Consider the following 17,171-nt stretch of genomic DNA (forward strand, 5'->3'; position numbering starts at 1 on the left):
GGGTCTGACGTCGTGTGGGGACTGACTGGACTGGGCCCTTCAAGCCTTTCCACCTTCCGCCCACTAACTTAACACTCCTCACTGCTGAACTTCCCCATTGAAACTCTTGTCCGATCTACACAGACAGAGGAAGGGTCCATAGTTTTATTGGACTTGGAACCCATGCTTTCTCATAGTAGTCTGCTTAGGCTAGGAATCAAGCATCTCACGAGTCACGTTTCTATTATGCTCACCCCTCCCATCTGTTCTAAACTACGAGCGGGGCATCAACCTGGATAAGATTTTGCATACAGCATACAGCGTCAATTCCTTTCCAAATGCAGACTTATCATCATCCTTTATACATAGAAACTTGCCATAAATGGTATCCAGAGCACCACCAAAACAGATGCAAGGCAATACGTGAGCTGAAGAATACAGACTTGATGTTCCTGAGACCAGGACGCAGCTGAAGCGCATGGAAGCACAGCCGAGGTAAAGGAGGCATTGAAAGTAAGAGAAGGGAAAAGCAATACATGGCTGCCAGTCTTGAACCCTGCTGTCAAAGATGTTCCTAAGCCATTCTGTTTCTCATCATTAGAAATGTCACAAAGTATTATTGGAAGGCTCAGAAGTCAAAGAAGTCAGGGGCAAAAGTGCACCTTGAATAGCATGAGTCTCAGCACAGTTGTGTTACTCCCCACGACCTATTTGCGGTAGGATACGATGTTGAAGCCGATAGCCCAATGGCGGCTTGGAAAGACACACCCTCGTTCACCTGTAATTGATAACGGGAAACGTCTTCCGATCGGTCATGTTGACCAGAAACTCGAAAATGCCATCCACGGTTGCAATGTACCTGCCCGAGTTAGCCGAGTCACATTTTACATCAATCATAGCACCTACAATGTTCGGCCATCTGCACCCCAGCCAATGCCGGCCGTACCGCCGGATTCTTGGTCTCGATGTCTGAGCCCCGTGCTTCGATCCGGAAGCCCATTCAAAACATTACGAACCCAACGGGGATGGCGATTTTGTTCAGATGCCACCAGCTGGTCAAGGTACCGCCTGTCTTGTTGATTGCTTCGATTGCGTGCTTCATTCAAGTTGTGTCGCTGCCGTCGAAGCCGCTCTGCAGCAACACTTGCTCTGAAGTCGGTCGTTGAGAGACGTGATGAATCATGACGAGCTTCAGCTACGCCGTCCTGCCTCTCAGGTCGGCTACGGCTTGAGCTAGGATGGTCATGGGCTCGGTATCGGGATAATAATTCTGCAGTGGATGAATAGTCAAAATGTGCGGATGGGCGGGTTAACGTCCCACCAGGCCGATTGACAGAACCGATATCGCTACCAGAACTATCAGGATCGCGCGAGCTCGGTTCTGCGATATGTGAGGGGTCTCCCGAAATGGCAGAGTACAGCTCTGACGGGGACGCAGTCCAGCTGAGTGTAATGCTGGGCTGCGGATCAATATTCGACGGACCCGTCTCTAATGAACGATTACTGGTCTCAGTTTGATTATACGTTGGTATACTCGTGGTAGAACGTCTTGCACTTTGCCTGCGCTCGTGTGCCTCTGCTCGCGCAGAGTATTCCTCTCGCAACAAATCGCCAAGCGTTTCGCCGGGGCGCAGAGGTGACGTAGGACGAGAGGCTCGATTGGCACCATCTGTGGAACCTTGAACTTGTTGACGAGGCCCAGTGGGCGGGTGAGGATAAGCTCTAGCTCGTCGTTCTGTCCGTCCATCACCAGGCCTGGACGTCCATCGCGCTGTGTTTAGATGTTCTACGATCAGCCTTTCTCTTTCTGTGAGGTTCTGCAAAAAGGTCTCACTCAGTAACGGGTTTTCGAGACCTTCTCCTCCTTGGTCGTTTGGAAACCCCTCGACTGAATCTAACATCTCGCGTTGCGTTCCATCAAGCTCAAGTTCAGAATCAGAATCCTCGATGATTGGTTCTGTAAAAACCTCCTCGGTCCCGGGTTCATTCATGTCTAGTTGAATAATCTGACGACGAACGAACGCCTGGCGTACATCTGCTATACCAGCCCGACCCTTATCTTCAAGCCAGACTAGAAGATCCCAGGGCTCTGGCGCAAATGCAATGCAGCGCACAGCGCCACCGTTGCAGCATGATGTAGATGAATTGAAATGGCAGATGATCGTGTTTTCGCCGTGGGGCTCATGCGTGATATCTCGAATTGTTCTCACATCAAAGATGGTAATGACCCCAGACTGGGAACCGATTGCACATAACCGGCTGAACTGGGAGAATGCGATAGTGAAACAGCAGCCGTCATCAAACCGCGTGCCAATGTCCATCTCTATGCAGCGGATAGGGTCCCAGTTCCATCCACAAAGCTTGTCGCCAGTTTCTGTTGTGACAATCGATTCAAGGTCGCGGCTAATCTCATAGAAATATGCGCGAGTTTCATCGCCAACGGCAGCGAGGAGACTCGAGTCTGGGGATATAATCGCATAATTCATACAAGCCGGATGATGGAGAACTTTCAGAACCTTCGACCTGGCCAGGGCGTACACTGTGACAGTTTTATCGTTGTTACTGTCAAATCATCAGCACATCAGTGGGAGAGCAACTGTCGGGTTCGATGATACCTGAGAATTGCCACATCTTCATGTGATAGATCCTTTTCACCACCAGGAAGTCGATGAATGGTGACCGAGTTCACGATGCTGCCTCCAAATGTATGCAGCTGCATTTCCGGCACTTGCCTCCCGCTAGTGTCCCGAGCTGGCCTCATCTCATCACCATTATTCCTAGGCGATGAGATCCCTGTTGAGGTTTCAAACCCAATCGGAAGAGCACTATCTACATCGCCAGGCTGGCCAGCCGGGGTACTGCCCTGGGTACATGCGCTGTAATCAGGTAGCCTGATGAAGGCACATTCGCCGTTGTCCGATCCCCCAACTGCAACCCAGCCGTGACCTGCAGCCATACATTTTGGATCAAAAGGGATTACACCGATTGTTTCCCGCTTTTGTGTTGAGATATGAATGGCGTAAACGAACTTATGGGCGACGACGTAAATCCGATCCGGATCGGCGGTGCTTATATAGTTGCGAAGTTGTTGGTGGCTATACGGCCATCAGCTTAATTCAGCTCTATTGATTTGAGCTCGAAGCACAAACAAATTTGGAATCTTGAGCGGGAAAAAGCGGCGCTTGGTTGAGAGGACTAGAGACTCGGTTGGATGAAACCTACCCATGCGGTAAAGTGTTAGTCACCCGTGCGTTGGTACTTTGAGGAAAGGATAGAGTGAGAATCAACTTACGAAAGCGAATCCGTTGTCATGGTGAAGATAAAGCCGGTCCTTAAGGTGGCATGGTCGGAAGTCCAGCTACACTTGGAGGAGGAACACCGCTATTGCGGCAATGGCGGACAACGCAGAGAGGGAAGATGCGGAAGGTGTGGTGAGAGTAGCGGCGGAAAAAGAACGGTTGGTAGATCTGAGAAAGGTTGGGAACCAAGACTAGTGTTGGTAGTGCGATGTAGAGTGGATATTGAGCCCAGAACATTAGGATCTGGAGCTGGAGCTGGAGCTGGAGCTGGAGCTGATCTGAGTTAAGAGAGGGGGGGGGGGAGAATCACCACCACGACTACCTTCACCTACCACACTCAACACTCATTCACCTGCGGCGGTTCACCTCGCCTGGAAACGAAATCGGAGGGTGATGGCGGGTGCGGACGGATGACGTAAGACTTATCCGCTCCCAATCCGGGGAACTTCAGCGGCGAATGCGGTCGAGTCTTGCTCGATTGAAGCCTCGAACCCGCCTCCAGGGCTGGACGCACCCGGGGTTGGATCGATCAGCTCGTCTAAAGATACGACACCCAGCATTGTCGCCGTGTCGGAGCAGTCTCACCACACAACTTAGTTAGTTTTCTCAATTAAGCCTTATGCACGCGGCAGCCTGCATCTTAATTTCAGAGCCTTACCTCTCGCTGATCTTCCTGTCTGAAAAGCACCTCAGGTATAAATCTCGGCTCCCATGCATATTCTTTTTGGATTGAGTCTGCAATCGATAGGCTGCCCATCAACCAACGGACTTGTATCCGAATTTTACTTCGACATTGGCCCTGGTATGGTGCCGATGGATTATTCAAACCGGTAAAATATGGATTCTAGCTGTTGAACACTCGAGGTAAGACCATCAGTTTCGGGAAGCTTTTTTCCAAACACTTGAACTGCAAGCGACCTTACTGTTCTGAAGGAGCCTGAAAATTATTGTTCCAGGTGTGGCATCACATAATGACCTTGGTTTTCTGGGCTGCAATTTCAGTATATACTGCACTGTACAGTGCAGCACAATGGACAGGAAAATGCACTACAACAAACTCGTCTCGGGTGAAAATCAGTCTAGAAAGGGTCTACTCATAGTAAATGAAATTTCACAAGGGATATACCAGCTGATTTACAATAGAAGAGATAGACAGTCAAATATTCTTGTGAAGATAGTGGGTAGAGAACCTTCTGAAAAAAACATTGTCTCCGTGATAACCTAACTCAATGTGATTTCGTTAGAGCAGTCGTACTCTGACTCATTGATTTTGCCATGCATGCTTTTCAAAATATACTTGTAGTCAGTGCCAGTATGCCGTCTTCTCGAAAGATAGCCAACGATCGATTATCGTCAAAAAAGGGGGTATCATACTGGGTCTCAAGAAAAGAGCAGCGCACCCTCAATTAAAATAATCATACTTACCAGGCTTGTGCAAATGGCGAGGAGTGCCTTACTGATGGATATTTAGATATCGTTACCATGCAGAGGCTGATTTAGTGGCGGCCGCTCATCGGAGCTTTCTGACTTGGAGAACGGGTACTGCCGGCCGGCGGTACTTGCACCTCAAGTTCGTGAATTTTGTTCTGCGACACTGAGCTTGGTAGAAAAGGTAAATGCGTAGTCAATAGTCTACACAGGCATAGCATGTATTGTACATAAGTATCTATTGAGGGCTGGAGAGGCAAATATTCGCCACTAACGACTACTATCGATCGTTCCTTTACTCGTAGCTTCTCGAACTCGACTCACAGGTCCGGCTACGCTCCAGAGCGGTCAGAAGCAGATCTGAAATGTCATTGGTCCATTAGCTGCGTTGGTGTGATTCTACCAAGTTCGACGACGGGCCGAAGCTCTCCGGGACGATTTTTACGACGCCTGCCGTCTCCCTTCTTTTACTTTCTTCCTCCCCGGAATCAGTGCAAAAAACTTGTCTCCTTCATCCTACCTCTCCCTTCTCACCTCATCCTACCTATACCCTTATACCTCTATTCATCCTCCTCTCCTCTCGATTGAATCGACCGGAGTGCTTCTATACTTCTCTTTCCCTTAATACCTGTATTATCTCTTTCTTTTAATCACATTCACAATGCTGTCCTCTCGCATCTCTCGCGCGGTAGGTTTCGATTCCCATCACGTTGGATATAGTATGCGCAATAGCAAAACTAACAATGTTCATTATCCGCAGCTCCCGCGCACTGCTTTCACTCGTGCCCCTGCCTTCAGAGTTCCCGGTGCTTCTATCCGGAGATGGAACTCCACGGAGGGAGGTGAGGAGAAGGTGAAGGGTCAGGTCATCGGTATTGACTTGGGTATGTCGAGAATAATGAATACTCTTGTAATTGAGGCTCGAAGCTTACGTGCTTGAATAGGTACCACCAACTCCGCTGTTGCTGTCATGGAGGGCAAGACCCCCAAGATCATTGAGAACGCCGAAGGTATGTGAAGAATTTTCTCTCAAAGTCGCCGCCACTAGAGTTGGAACGCAACACAACCCGAAGTAACTCGCGTCTGACTCATTTCAAAGGTGCCAGAACTACTCCTTCCGTTGTCGCTTTCGCCCAGGATGGTGAGCGCTTGGTCGGTATTGCCGCCAAGCGTCAGGCCGTCGTCAACCCCGAGAACACTCTCTTCGCCACTAAGCGTCTCATCGGCCGCAAGTTCACCGATGCTGAGGTCCAGCGTGATATCAAGGAGGTTCCCTACAAGATCGTCCAGCACACCAACGGTGACGCCTGGGTTCAGGCTCGTGACCAGAAGTACTCCCCTTCTCAGATTGGTGGTTTCGTCCTCAACAAGATGAAGGAGACTGCCGAGAACTACCTCAGCAAGCCCGTCAAGAACGCTGTCGTTACTGTTCCTGCCTACTTCAACGACTCTCAGCGCCAGGCCACCAAGGATGCTGGTCAGATCGCTGGTCTTAACGTTCTCCGTGTCGTTAACGAGCCTACTGCCGCCGCCCTTGCCTACGGTCTCGAGAAGGAGGCTGACCGTGTTGTCGCCGTCTACGATCTCGGTGGTGGTACCTTCGATATCTCCGTTCTGGAGATCCAGAAGGGTGTTTTCGAGGTTAAGTCCACCAACGGTGATACCCATCTCGGTGGTGAGGATTTCGATATCTCCCTTGTCCGTCACATCGTCCAGCAGTTCAAGAAAGACTCTGGCCTCGATCTTTCCGGTGACCGCATGGCTATTCAGCGTATCCGTGAGGCTGCTGAGAAGGCCAAGATCGAGTTGTCCTCTTCCCTCCAGACCGAGATCAACCTTCCTTTCATCACTGCTGATGCCAGCGGTGCCAAGCACATTAACTTGAAGATGACCCGCTCCCAGCTCGAGTCTCTGGTTGACCCTCTCATCAGCCGCACCATCGAGCCCGTCCGCAAGGCTCTCAAGGATGCCAACCTCCAGTCCAGCGAGATCCAGGATATCATCCTTGTCGGTGGTATGACCCGTATGCCTAAGGTCACCGAGTCCGTCAAGTCCATGTTCGGTCGTGAGCCTGCCAAATCCGTTAACCCTGACGAGGCTGTTGCCATTGGTGCTGCCATCCAGGGTGCTGTCCTCGCTGGTGAGGTCACTGACGTTCTCCTCCTCGACGTCACCCCCCTGTCCCTCGGTATCGAGACCCTTGGTGGTGTCTTCACTCGCCTGATCAACCGCAACACCACCATCCCCACCAAGAAGTCCCAGACTTTCTCCACTGCCGCTGATTTCCAGACTGCTGTCGAGATCAAGGTCTTCCAGGGTGAGCGTGAGCTTGTCAAGGATAACAAGCTCCTCGGTAACTTCCAGCTCGTCGGTATCCCCCCTGCCCACCGTGGTGTTCCCCAGATTGAGGTTACCTTCGACATCGACGCCGACTCCATTGTCCACGTCGCTGCCAAGGACAAGTCCACTGGCAAGGACCAGTCCATCACCATCGCCTCCGGCTCCGGTCTCTCTGACTCTGAGATCCAGTCCATGGTTGAGGATGCTGAGAAATACGGTGCTCAGGACAAGGAGCGCAAGTCCGCCATCGAGGCTGCCAACCGTGCTGACAGCGTCGTGAACGACACCGAGAAGGCCCTCAAGGAGTTCGAGGACCGCCTCGACAAGGCCGAGGCCGAGCAGATCCGCGAGAAGATTGCTTCTCTCCGCGAGTTCATCGCCCAGAACCAGTCCGGTGAGGGCACCGCTACTGCTGAGGAGTTCAAGCAGAAGACCGATGAGCTCCAGAACGCCAGCTTGACCCTCTTCGACAAGATGCACAAGGCCCAGGCTGAGCAGCAGCAGCAGAAGCCCGAGGGTGAGAACAAGGCCTAAATGTTCTACCCTGACTGAAATTCCCGTCTCTTGATGTGGGATATTCTTGTATTATCTCTTTCTCAGTATTCCCTAGAGGTTCTCCCTCTACACTTCTGTTTTCATGCATGATATGTACACATACCGATAGCTTTGATTGATCCTCTTGTTCGGTGTATGGGTGTTCTGCTTTTTACCCTTTCTCCCTTTTTTTCCACCTTGCTATTTACTTGATGTTCTCTTATCCCCTTTCCTAAACTCCTTATCGCACTTCTTGGGACGGATCAGCGTTTGTATTTGACGGAGGGCAATCCGTTGGGTCGGATGCATGGAGTGTCTACATTTTTGTAACTTAATGACATTATGGCTGGGGGACCACAAAAGAAAAGTATGTGGTGTGGGAACATGTGACAATAGAAGAAGAAATTCTCCTCTCGATTAAACCGATGTGCATGCTTGTTATTGTGAAAATTGGTGTAGTTTTTGCTCGGCAGGAAATATTGTCTGGGAATCTATCCTTTGTGTGGTAGACATTCTGGAATCGTTCAGAATTGTTTGTGGGCCGCCGCCGACTGCGCGCGTGTCCACAAAGTGGTCAGTCCCACCTAGGTACGGTATGCTGTGCTGACCCTCTTCATCATTACCGACAGAATACCGCTGTAATCTGCTCCCAATCCCTTAAGCAGCGTGTAGTCTAGCAGGGGCTAGTTACTACAAAGTGCGTAGTACAAATCTCCGGTGCTAGACCCAGTAATTCTGGGACTAACTAGCTAGGACGGTAGCTTTACAGTCTTACCGCATCGGTCTCAACGTCCCTCTCAAGAGAACCAGCCCGTTGTGATTAATTGGTTCCGCGGACTGAGACAGCCCGGACGCCTCATGCCAGATGCTGAAGGCCACTAGTCTAACCTATCGATTAGAGTGTCTAAATCCCGCATTGTTCAAAGGTCAACGACGACCCAAGATCTCTTTTTTTTTTTTTAGGGGGATGTTCGCACTGATATTCGAAAGGACGAGGACGGCGTCTAAAGGAAAGTTTCAGATACTTCAGGTTTCTTTTCCCATCCCACCATTATCATCACCAGAGACAACTTGCTGATGACTATCTGGGAGGGGTAGGAAAGGGACTGACTGACTTGTCTGGGAACTACACTACTCCGTACACTGATTAGATGGGGGTGGGCGCCCGCAAAATAGATCCAAGCGCTGGGCTGCATAAGAACATAACCAAATGAGAAATTGAGACGTTCATTGTTGGTGGTTGCAGCCTTTGAAGACCTTCCTCGTTCGCTGATGGAAGAACGAGAGACAACGTTACTTATAGTACCTCAGTATATGAGAAAAAACACGGATCCCATTAGTTCACCCTGCCCTTGGCGGAAAGGCGTGATCCTCCAGTCGTAGCGCTTATGTTCTAGTACTACTGCTCGCAGCCTCACTTTGGCAAAATGCGCTGATGTGTTTGTCGAACGGGATTGATGTCCATGACTTCTGTGGCCAGACAGTTCACTGAGGTGAGGTGGGATTGCATCCATCTGCACTACTATGCAGTATGATAGGCTGTAGGCTGGAGGCTGGAGGCTGGAGGAGACAATGTACAGTAGTAGTGGGCAGCAGTCCTTGCATGCAGACTAGACTTCATTGATTGGACTGAAATATCGCGATGATGAAGACTATTTCTGGGTTCTGAACGTAAACACGGTAGAGAGGTGGACAGTACTCCGTACAGCATTGGGGTTCTGAATGACAAATTGCCACGAATCTACAGAGGGGTGAGTTTATGGCCATTGTTGTTGACTTGCGTCGTTGCGTCCAAGCACGGCTGACGGTGTATGTCCATGGTCTAGAAGTGAGTAATTCTGATTGCACTGGAGGGTTGAGATGGGATGGAGAGGGAGGAGGGGGGGGGACCCGGTGGTGCGGAGGAAAGATCCTTTTCTGTGTAGAATTACATCAATCAAGGATAGACGACAAAGAGGGTGGAAGCAGACTCATTGCCCCATCACTACTCCGTAGTAGTGGAGCGGGATATGCAGGATTGACAGTGCCTTTTTGGACTTATCGATCCAGATTATTTATTATAGTTCAATGGTCTAAACCGGCAGGCCAGAACATCATCCTTGGACATGGACGGGGTATTAGCTTGTTGAGTACGGGGTAAAGGGGACATATATGAAGGGCGGTTAAGTGTCCAAGACGACTGTCCCTCCCCCTATCAGCTTGTGCGATGATAGTCAACAAGCACACCACACACCATGAGTAGTTGATTCCAAGAAGTTGAATGGGTGAAGTATGTAGGATGATGGACGGGGGACGGGGGACGGGAACCTGTAGTGTTGTACTGTATGTATGTATGCACAGTACTCCGTACTTTCTGTCCTTATCGGCAGCATACAGACAGCCATCATGATGCAGCCAATCTTCACTGGGAGACTTGCAGCAGTGGTGCCGCAGAGAGGACAAATCAACGCTGTACACAACTGCAGTTGATACATTGGCTGGCCGACTGGCAGAGTAGACTTGATTTTTAGGGTGGGCTCTGAACACGTACTGTACCCGATGTATTCATGAGAAGAACAATTGAATGTTGTTGCGATCTAAGACTAAAAGTCCCAGTGACAGACAGTGTGAGAGCGATTTGTTGATGATTCAGCTCGGACCACACAATGCTTCATGGAAGACAGAAGCCTGTTACTAACAGACAGTCCTTATCCGACTGTTACCGACCCAAAAGAAGTCTGGATCGTCTGTTGCGCGCCCCGTTCTCTACCCTGGCTCTGGCTTAGACAAAAAGGGCGCTCCTCACGTCCAGCCTAATTTCAGAGCCACTTGGAGCAAGTCTATTTCCTTAGATTGAGGCGTCTACGTCTGGCTGCAAATTTTCTCCTTCATCATTTGTCGATCACTCTGCTAATGTACCTGTTCCAGGAATATTCCAGTCGAGGTTTGGGTCATTCCCCACTTGGTGCCCTCATTATTACTTACCCTCATCAGCACAGTCGTAGTACGTACATCCACTTTTTCTCCTTAAACACTGGAGGAAAAGGTACCGCCCACTTCTGGGTGGCCTGCCTGCCTGTCTGCCCAGTCTATTCCCCGTCGCGCCGTCTGTTCTTCCTTCTTCAGATCCCACTGCAATTCATAAGGTATGCTGCGGGAACGAACAGGGTTGAGTTGTTGATGACGGATTCTTGTCGCAATCAATAGAGTATTCCAATTGCAATCGCGGTTGGCCATGTGTCAGACATTAAACTTCCAGGATATTCTACCTGTCTTTTCAAAACTTGCGTTACAAGATAAATAGTAGATCAGCTGGGCCTCATTGGCTGCCAGCCTCAGGGCTAAAAATAAAAACCAAGGTAGCACTACTGAAGAGATAGAAAGAGGACTAGGAAACTTTGGATGTACCACATATCAATTGTTTTTATTATTATTATTATGATTATGATTATTATTACGACAACCTGTTTTACATGCTGAATCTCTTTGCAAGTGTTGAAAATGCCTTGGGTGATTCATCATCGACTTACCGAGGCGAAGCACCCGGAGAGGGACCACTTCAACCAAAAAGAGTGCAGTCCTTTGCCGTGGGTGTACCTGATTTTTTGGTCCCATTTGACGATTCCACCTTGTGTGGTTTTCGGTACTTCACCCGGGGGGATGCCCTAGTTGTTGTGGCATGGCACATATCAACCCTGGTCTTTGCTCCTGATTATTCTTCTTTTATTTTATTTCATTTTCTTCATTTTCTGCTGCTTGCCTGCTTTACGCTAAGCAATCAAGGTGAATACATCTCAGATCCAAGATTAGATTTGGAGAGGGAAGTGGATGATGAATAAGAAGATTTTACGGAATACATTCATAGAATCCTGGGCCGATTTGTGTTTGTCACTAGTGTGACAGTAGTGGGTTTTCTCAGCTCGGAGAGAGGGGGGGAAGAGGGGGTACAGGCTAATACAACACATAATGAGTTTTGGCACTGAAGGATTTTGGCACCAAGAAGAAGAAGGGGAGGTGTAATCATTTTGCCAATTTGACAATTGCGTCTTAGGGCAATTTTCCATCAAGTTCCAATTCCTCTCCCTCTTCCTCTCCCTCTGTCCTCTCCAAAAGAGAAACTTCACGCCTGACAGCTCCAGTCTCTTAAAAACTATTAAATTCTCCGAACGATGTTGCTGTTATGCCAATGAAGTTTAAGAGTTGTGCATTTTTGTCCTCCATCACGCGGAGAACTATGGCCAATATTGTCAATTATTACTAGATCTGACATCGGGACCTTACTAGTGCTGTTGCAAGTCCCAGAGTCCCAGACTTCATCCATGGAATTGTTTGTTTCCAACTGACCGTAAAATCAAACTGGCTTTTTTGTTCACAGCTCTAGTCTAGTCTAGTCACCACTGACTACTCTTGACTAGTTTTATTAGCTACTAGCGTCCTGACTAGAGCTGTCCCAGCTGACTGGTTTAATTTATTATTGTTATTATCACTTTTGATTAATATTTCTCCAACTCTGTATCCTCTTCTACTCTTGCGCTTGTTGTTTTCTTTTCAATGTTGTCTGAGCTTGAACTTTCGTTCAAACCCCATCTCTGTTAGGACCCTTTCTATCCACGATCTATTGTTGACCTTGAACTCTTGATTGTGTTCTTCCTCTTGGTTTTCCCCCAACCATCGACTCCCCTTGCTTGACCGTTGCCACTTGCATCGTTTTGCAATTCTAGTGGGTGACAACGAAACAGCCCACTGAGGAAAATTCACGGGAGATTTTCCAGAAGGTGGAAAGGAAAAAAAGAATTGGAGAGAAAAACGGGCAAGCTGCATCGCGCTAGCAATTTGTTTTTTTTCTTTCTGTTCTTGGTTGGTACAGTAGTACTTGCTGTACACTTACTCTACTGCCCTTTGACATTGCTTTGATCATTGCTGCAAGTGTAAAAGAGAGTAAGTAGAGTCGGTCCTTTACACCCTGCCTCCCTTGCCCTCATTGAGTTTCATCATATCATCCGCCGTGCGACTAGTATCTCACATTTACTTCAATCCTACTTACCCTCCTTTCCTCTTCCCCCCCACACCCCCCTCTCTCTGATCCCTCTTACACCTCCCTTCCACCACCCTTGTCGGCCTCCTACCTGGGTCGGGTCACGTATTCCCCCATCCTTCAATGAGATAACCCTCCTTGGATATACTTCTGAGATCGTGTCAACTGTCGTTTGCGTTCACCGAAGCGCACATCTCTTTCGCGGCTGCATCAAACCACCCCAGCAGACTTTTGCATGTGCATGCCAGCAACGAGTGATTGCAAATAACTAATCTTGTGACTGAGCATCCAGTCTTCCACCATGACAGTTGCAGCGCCTCCCGTGGCACCAGTGCACGAGAACGGGATCAACGGCGGACTCGGCCATCATGTCAATGCTATGAGCCTCCCACGTTTCCACCCAATCGCCATGAATCCGGGCCAAGCTATTCCCCCGGAGCATTTGATGCACGGTCACCACCAATTTCGTCCTTTTCCACCGCCGCCGCCTCCTCCTCCTATGCAGGAACCAGGCCCGCCAGCTCCGGTTTCCGCCCCAGCACCGCCCGCTCATCATCCGCACATTGACCAGATTGAAGCTCGCCTGAGACAGTTGGAGCATGAAGAAGCGGCTCGTATGGCGGCTCGTAGCCATCTTCTCGCCATGCGCAAGCGAGAGGACGAGGACTTTCGTAGGTTGACGGAGAATGCCGAAGCAGAAGAAGAGGTATGGTTAAGAACAACAGCAGAAAGAAGTGAAATTGTGTCTTTATTATTCTTCCACAAACCACATCATCTGACATGATTCGCATGTGCCTACGGAATAGGACCTGCGTAGGCAACGAAAGCGCTTGAAAAGAGAATCAATGGGCCTCGGGTATAACGCTGGGATGGACTCCCCGCCGCTTCGACCAACGCCGCCTCGTCGGTTGTCGGAGACCAATGCAGCCACTACCCTTGCATTCTTCAAGCAACAAAGCCCCCCGGAGCCTCGTCCCATCCCTCCACCGCCGACACAAGCACCTGCACCCCACGTTCCTCCACCTCCACCTCAACCTCAGCACATTCACCATGACCCCACCGGTGCTACCTCGATCCGACGAAAGCAGAAGTATACTATTAAGAATGTCGAAGCCTGGGGAGAGCGACATGGGCGCCCCGCCGCGCATGATCCCTCTGGCAGGGCCCTCTGGAAGCGTCCCTCAGACGGTAGTCTGGTCTATTTAACTTGCCCAGTATCCGGCTGTGGGAAGGCCGACTTTGTGACTCTCCATGGGTTCATGTGCCATTTGACGAAGAAACACAAGGACCGCAGCCTGGGCAGTCAATCCCGGGCATTGGAGGTATGCGGACTTGTTTATGACCCCAACGCCCCCCTTCCCCCAGTGGCAAATGTCAACCGCGCATCCACGGAAGAGAGCCGGCTTGAGTCCGGCCCCACAGACCACGAAGGATACCAACAAGACATTGAGTATTCTTCTGCGTCGGATGAAGAGGAAAGCCACGACATCCCGGTGAAGACCGAGTCCACGGATAGGACGTTGCCTGCACCTCCAGTAATGACGATGCCCCCAGTCCCCGATCAACATCAACTACAAGCCCGCCTCAACGGCTCGACGAAACAATCCATCTCATCCATCATCGACCGCGACCCAGAGAGCGACCCCCGCGAGCGGTTAGATACGAATCCATCCCGTCCGATAGAGATTCCAATGCAAACCTCCTCGGACCATAAACACCCCTTCAAGGACGAGGCCGAGTTTCCTCGTCCACGTGAGCATGAGAAAGAGAACACCGACCCCAAAGAAACGGCCGATACACAGTAATAGCAGTCTTATAATTTTACTAATCATCGTTGCATTGCGGTATCTGTTGAAGACGCAAGATGTTCGCATCATTGCCTTTGCATAGTTTTGAGCATGTTTCCGGTGGTGGTTGACTGCCGTCTCCATCATCCCACGAGGGATTCTGCTTCACATACCCTCCCTCCTTTGTATATGTGGGTGGCCTTCTGCATGTTGTTTTCTTACTTAATGTAATAATGTCTTACCTCATATGGCTGGCCCCGAGGGTCTCAATTGATCTGAGCTTACCTTCTTGTCTTTCGTATTCCGATCACGTGCACATACTGAATGCTTCTGAATAGCTTTGTATTGTGCTACATCTCAAAGAGCAACGGGATGTTCCATGCCATAGCGCACGGTGACTGTGCTCGTGCTTTCCTGCTATAAGTCTTCCAACATCACCACCCAAAAGAGTTTTCAACGAATATGAGTTTCTTGAGTCCAATGCTGCGTTGCGTAGGCGTTGACACATACGTGCGACCAGAGTCGCCATACATCGTCGGAAAACGAACCAATTCGGGATAAGTAGGACACGCATGCTATGATCTATTGCATCTTCCAAACCCGTCTTGACCCGACCCGACTACACTCTTTGGTCCCCCCCCAAGCCCAAGCTTAGCACCAGCTCTCAATTACCGGAGAAGCAGCAGATGCACCAAATACCCCGTCCCGGACCTCAGCGACCCTCCAAGCACATCATCACTGACCCTCCAGACGCGAAACACCCTCAGCGTCTCCTGCAGCCAAGCCTCAAACACCTCCGGCGACCGCTGCTGCTGCGCGATGAGGCAGATCGTCGGCGTTCTGCTCCCCCTCCTCCCCGCACCGTGACTATCGGTGGTATAAATCGGCCTTAACCGACTGATATCGGCGCACGTGCGCACGAACGGCGCCACCAGCGCATCGTTGTAGATACAATCGCAGGACACCAGGAGATCGAACCCTCGATCTACCTCTTTTTCCTCCTCGTTGTCGTCGTCAATGTCAGGGTCCTCTAGGCCGACACTGGCTTTTAGCGAACCCGCGATGTCGAGTTCCCAGTCCAGGGAGGTGAAGGTGATGTTTGGTGATGATGTCGATTGTTGCTGTTGCTGCTTGTGTTTGCTGCGTTTGGGCTGTTGTTGTGGTTGCTGCGTCTTACGAGACTTGGAGGATCTGGTCGCGGTCGAGGGCTGGTGGTTGGTCTCGATGTTTTGCCGGAAGAGCCGGTGGACGTATTCCTGGTCTGTCGCGATGTAGTGGTGGACCTTCGGCGCGAGGGTGAGGGCATTCAGCCCGGAGATGCCGCAGCCGAGCTCGACGACGGTGGAGGCGGACGAGAGGAGGGATTGGGTCCAGAGGGGGTTGGTCGGGGAGGAGAGCCATTCGGAGAAGAGCGGGGTGATTTTCCAGAGGACTTGATGATGAATCCATGTCAGCACGAAGTATGCGGTGAGAGATTTGGCTTGATGGACGAACCTGCGCCTGTTGTGCCCCCTGCACGGGTCGAGGAGAGTAACGTGGGCGATTGATGAATGGTGTAGTCCTGGTTATTGATTGTGAGGTCGACGGTGGTAGCGCGCGAGTCGACGAAGCCTAGATTTGAGGATGGGATGTCTTGTGCGAAAAGGTAGAAGGCTTCTGTAGGGTATGGTCGGTTGGATCAATTAATAAGGTTCTATAATAGAGCTGGCGCTGGGGTAGATGGTGAGGACGGCTGGCTAGATTGGCTATGTGCATGCAGACAGATGTATAGCGATTTGGATCTCCCTCGGCCTCTCCCCTCTTCACATGGTATGACTGCAGCGTTGGTGATCTATAAAGATTGTTTCTCTTCTATGTTGCATACGGCACGCATATACTGGCTGATATCGAAGCAAATGGATTGTTCGGGACATACCCTCGTCGGCATCTTCTACTTCTTCTCCAAGTAACGACAGGAAGCTGGTGATCTGTTCCATTGTTTCAGGCTTTGATTCCCTACCTAACAATAGGAGGTACAGAATGGTTGGGCTATAGTATGAATTGCGCCAATGGCTAGAATACTCGGAGATCGGCGGTGCGACGGACCAGACAGGAGGACCACTCTAGATAGAGAAACGGTGCCCAATTAGCTTTGCTTTTTCGAGCAGGAATCAGAGATGAGAGGTAGGATATATCGCACTGTCGATTTGGCAATAATCAGCAACCGATCTGCACGAGCGTGTTTCACTTGATATCAGTGATTCCTCGGCATCTCCCGAAGGATGAAGTTTTGCAGATAGCGGGAATGAGCATCACGGAGGATAGTTACATAAGCGGTGCATAAGCCCAAGGCATGGCATTACTCTCTAGTCTCTGACTAGACTACGTGACCAACAGTCAACTATAGCCGACGGGCCGTGGGCGTCAGCACTAATGCTCGTCTAGTTACACAGGTATCCCCTGAAAGCTGCTTTTTCCCCTGTCATGTCAGTGATTCAATTCTATTCTTCGGTCCACGCGAGATTTCTCTCTGGTGACATGTGAGTAGAGTGATCCTCAAACACTCAGTGCCAAGCTAGAACTCGAACTTGCGATCTGAAGCCCAAGAGGTGCGAAGGGCGGGTGACGATCAGGTCCTGTATTGACTAACTACTGAGAGGGGCCCTGTCGGTAAAAATTGCTCGATGACTTTCCTGTCAGATCTTTAATGACGATGGGGGCGTCATTGTAGGTCATAATATCCGCCGCTATATGCGGATGACTCCATAGTTCGTATGTTCTGCTGACAGTCTGGCTGGACAGCTGGAGTCT

The 17,171-nt window shown here is 50.1% G+C and overlaps 4 protein-coding genes across 4 annotated transcripts; 2 read left to right on the plus strand and 2 right to left on the minus strand.

The window, feature by feature from the left end:
* Nucleotides 1-753: 753 nt before the first annotated feature.
* Nucleotides 754-3,291, minus strand: BO82DRAFT_405772 (uncharacterized protein; the record flags this gene model as incomplete). The annotated part of the gene is made up of 5 exons (XM_025639515.1): nt 754-838; nt 886-2,541; nt 2,595-3,074; nt 3,129-3,197; nt 3,272-3,291. 5 exons carry the CDS (start codon nt 3,289-3,291, stop codon nt 754-756), a joined length of 2,310 nt encoding a protein of 769 aa, XP_025488103.1.
* A 2,076-nt stretch (nt 3,292-5,367) lies between these two features.
* On the plus strand, nt 5,368-7,861 carry BO82DRAFT_318667 (Hsp70 family protein; the record flags this gene model as incomplete). The annotated part of the gene is made up of 4 exons (XM_025632651.1): nt 5,368-5,394; nt 5,467-5,590; nt 5,651-5,716; nt 5,806-7,861. 4 exons carry the CDS (start codon nt 5,368-5,370, stop codon nt 7,578-7,580), a joined length of 1,992 nt encoding a protein of 663 aa, XP_025488104.1. The 3' UTR covers nt 7,581-7,861.
* A 5,034-nt stretch (nt 7,862-12,895) lies between these two features.
* BO82DRAFT_292596 (uncharacterized protein) lies at nt 12,896-14,399 on the plus strand (the record flags this gene model as incomplete). The annotated part of the gene is made up of 2 exons (XM_025631768.1): nt 12,896-13,300; nt 13,401-14,399. 2 exons carry the CDS (start codon nt 12,896-12,898, stop codon nt 14,397-14,399), a joined length of 1,404 nt encoding a protein of 467 aa, XP_025488105.1.
* A 557-nt stretch (nt 14,400-14,956) lies between these two features.
* Nucleotides 14,957-16,357, minus strand: BO82DRAFT_395063 (S-adenosylmethionine-dependent methyltransferase; the record flags this gene model as incomplete). Its single annotated transcript, XM_025638770.1, has 3 exons — nt 14,957-15,813; nt 15,876-16,037; nt 16,297-16,357. The coding sequence occupies 3 exons, from the start codon at nt 16,355-16,357 to the stop codon at nt 15,050-15,052; spliced, it is 987 nt and encodes a 328-aa protein (XP_025488106.1). The 3' UTR covers nt 14,957-15,049.
* Between the last annotated feature and the right edge of the window lie 814 nt (nt 16,358-17,171).

Source organism: Aspergillus uvarum, assembly GCF_003184745.1.
Source record: "Aspergillus uvarum CBS 121591 unplaced genomic scaffold BO82scaffold_62, whole genome shotgun sequence".
Lineage (NCBI taxonomy): Eukaryota > Fungi > Ascomycota > Eurotiomycetes > Eurotiales > Aspergillaceae > Aspergillus > Aspergillus uvarum.